The sequence below is a fragment of the Panthera pardus genome, unplaced genomic scaffold, assembly GCF_024362965.1.
Source record: "Panthera pardus isolate Hobbes unplaced genomic scaffold, ASM2436296v1 HiC_scaffold_17, whole genome shotgun sequence".
Lineage (NCBI taxonomy): Eukaryota > Metazoa > Chordata > Mammalia > Carnivora > Felidae > Panthera > Panthera pardus.
Genome location: NW_026526732.1, coordinates 108,502,239 through 108,505,824, shown reverse-complemented (window position 1 = coordinate 108,505,824; position 3,586 = coordinate 108,502,239). Strand labels below are relative to the sequence as shown.

The following is a 3,586-nucleotide window of genomic DNA, read 5'->3' as shown; positions in this document are numbered from 1 at the left end:
AAAATTTTTCAAAAACAAAGAATTGTGTTTCAAGGGGAAACTCATTATCACAATGGCGACGTTACACCACAGACTGATATCTGAATAAATTTGTCAGGATGGATGTTAGCAAGATTTCTATCAGCTAAATTTTTTTTCCTACAGTTGCCCTCCTACCTCTGGGAAAAAGCTGTGATCCAGTCAGGCTACAAATGTTGTAATAGAGCCGTGATCAAACTGCAAGAATATGCAATAGGCTCCAGCAATTGCTAGAAGATGCTAAAATATTAATATTTGTTACAGTGTTCTGGTCGTTTTTATTCTTCTTTTGCTATGTATTATGGTGTGTGTAACTGTCATTTGCAACTAGCCATGGAAAAGTGTTCCCAAAGGTGGTGAAACAAGAAAATCCTGAGAAACATTTTGAATATTAATAGGATGCAGATGGTCTAGGAACACTAACTCAGCATCTCTGGAGGCTGCAATGCATCCATGAACTTAGAGTTTGAACACTCACTTGCATAAAAGAGTGAATTAAGGAAGTCCCCATGAGAGTTGTCAGGGGAAATGGTGAAGACACAGAAATCTGAAAGACCGCGGCATTCAAAGTCTTTCATGACAGGGTCTTCCTCCCCCCCAGTCATCTAGAGTCATAGTCCTGACAGAACACCTTCCTCATTGCTCCTGTCACATCCTTGTTCCCCAGGGTATACATGAAGGGGTTGGCCATGGGGGTGATGATGGTGTAGAAGAGAGAAATGAACTTGCCCTGATCCTGGGAGTAGTTGCTGTTGGGCTGAAGGTAAATGTAGATGCCTGTGCCGTAGAACAGGGAGACCACTGTGAGGTAGGACCCACATGTCCCAAAAAGTTTCCTCTGCCCTGTGGCTGACTTTATTCTTAACACTTCCCTGACAATATGACCATAGGAGAACGTGATTAATGTCACAGGTATGAGGAGAATAATCACACTGACAGAGAAGAGCTCATTCTCATTCTCAGTGGTGTCAACACAGGCAAGCTTAAGCAGCAGGGTGACCTCACAAAAGAAGTGGTCTATTTTATTTCTTCCACAAAGTGGTACAAGGAAGATGAGACCCATCTGCAATGAGGAGTTGGCAAAACCAATGAACCACGATGCAGAAGCCATCAGGACACACAGACGGGGGTGCATGATCACTGTGTAGTGCAGGGGCCTGCAGACGGCTGCATAGCGGTCAAATGCCATCACCCCTAACAGAAGGCATTCTGTAGATGCCAACCCTAGAGAGACGAACATCTGAGCTACACAACCACCGAAAGAGATAGACTTGTCTGCTCCCCTGAGATGAACCAGCAGCTGAGGAACAGTGCTGGTCATGTAACACAGGTCCAGAAAGCTTAGGTTGGACAGGAAAAAGTACATGGGAGTCTGCAGGTGTGGGTCCAGGTGGGACAACACAATGATGGTTGTGTTTCCCAGCAGGGTGAGCAGATAGAGGATCAGAAGAACCACAAAGAGGACTCGCTCCAGCTGAGGCCGGTCAGAGAAACCCAGCAGGATAAAGCCAGTGAAAGAACTTCCATTTTTCGGGTACATCCTTTTGTACCACCTGTTTCCTGTCAAGATCAAGCATTTAGCAATTTTTAAGAGAAATCTTCAAAAAAATCAAAAGTTGGCAGGAGGTGGATTTATGTTATAAGACCGGTCATGGCATTTTATAAGTAACTATTTGAATAAATGGTGTACTCATTACATTGATCAATTAGTTCCACTTTCATTCCACATTACCAGAAAAAGTAAATTGTTAATGAGGAGAGGAGCCAAGATGGCGGAACAGTATGGAAGTATTTTGTGTGTCTCACTTCCATAAAATACAGCCAGACCAACACTAAACCATCCTACACTCCTAGAAAACTGACTGGAGGATTAACACAACACTCTGCACAACCTGAAGCACAGAATTCAGCAGGTACGTGGCACGGAGAAGTGAACTTGGGGAACGAGAAGGCGCAGGAAGGGAGGTGCTTTTGTGAGCAGAGAGAGGATGGAGACTGCGGGGGGTGGGGGCGGAAAATACGGGAAAAGCACCCCTCCCCAAAAGCAGCTGGAGAGAAGTAGAAAATTGGAAAGAGCCGCCGGTACTAAACTAAAAAGGGAGAAAGGAGAAAGGAGAGGGTTTAAATTCTATTAAGACTGTAAACAAGGGGAGCACAAAGGCTGCAACTCCGCAGCTCGATACCTGGCAGTGCTCTGGTGGGAAAAGTGAATCCCCAGGAACAGAGTGGGGTCTGGGAGGTTCTCGTGCCACAGGGGGAAATGCGGTTCCACTGCTGGAAGGATATTTGGTAGAGACTGTTGAAGCCACCTGGTCCCAGCAGACCCCGGAAGGCAGCCACGTTTGCTGGTTCTGGGGCAAGGTTGTTGACGGTAAAGCCTGGTGCCAGATGTGTGTTGCGATTTTCCATGCTCCCTGAAATGCTGGGGCTACACTGTCTCGTGATCTTTCTTTGGGGCGGGCTGGGACCTGGCCACAGTCTTGGGACTCTGGCAGCAGGAGGGTCCAGCGGGCATTCCTGGGTGCAGCCAACATTCGGCCATTGCTCATTTGGCCATTGCTGAGTGAGACCCTCTCACAGAGGGGCTGAATGGGTCAAGGCCGCAGTCCTTCGGAAGTAAGGGGCAAGGGAAAACAGCTGCATCTGAGACAAAACTCGGGAGAGAGGTGCTGCCTGGGGCCTGGTCACAGAGAGTGAAAAAGCATGGAGTGGACGAGACCTGAAGACAGAGGACCGGTGCGTGATTGCTGCTCTGGGAGAACAGACTGGGTAGCTGGGTGGCGCCATTTTCACCATTCCTGCGCATGCGCATATGCACCTACGAGCACCGCAACAATCCACCCCAGTAGGCTAGCAGCGCCATCTAGTGGAGAGCGGAGCTGTTACACCAAGCCCTGCCCAACTGGGCGAACTTTGCTCTTCAAGAACAAAACCTCACCACCAGCTTAATTTAAGGACTATAAAGAGCTACATGGACTGACCTGTAGGGGAAAACGAAGTAGTTTCAGTCCTACTTCAATATCTTAGCAGGTCCATCTATTCAATTTTCTTTCTTTCTTTTTCTCATTTTTTACACTTCTTTTCTTGAATACAGAAAGAGAAAACATTCATTTTTATTTTCAATTTTTATTAAAAATGTTTTTGTTTAATTTTTATTACTATATTTTTTACTTTGTCTAATTTTTTTCAAATTTTACTTTAATTCCATCATTTTATTTTAGTCTACTTCAGTGTATTCACCTTTTCAAATTTTCAAATGATCTCCTTTTTTTCTTTTTCCTTTTTTCCCTTTTTCGTTTCTTTTTCTTGAATGCAGAAAGAGAAAAACTTCCTTTTTACTTTCAATTTCTATTAAAAATATTTTTCTTTAATTTTTTACCGTATATTTGCTTTTATGTAAATTTTTCAAAATCTATTTTACTTCCATCATTTTATTTAGTCTAATACAGTGTATTCACTTTTTCAAACTTTCAAACAATTTCTTTTTTTTCTTTCTTTTTTCTCTTTTTCATTTCATTTCTTTTTCTTGAATATAGAAAAAGAAAAATTCATTTTTATTTTTAATTTT

General features: G+C 43.5%; 1 protein-coding gene across 1 annotated transcript; it reads right to left on the bottom strand.

Annotated features, from left to right (window-relative positions):
- Nucleotides 1-619: 619 nt before the first annotated feature.
- On the bottom strand, nt 620-1,558 carry LOC109261440 (putative olfactory receptor 2B8). Its single transcript, XM_019439993.2, has one exon. It carries the CDS (start codon nt 1,556-1,558, stop codon nt 620-622), a length of 939 nt encoding a protein of 312 aa, XP_019295538.2.
- Between the last annotated feature and the right edge of the window lie 2,028 nt (nt 1,559-3,586).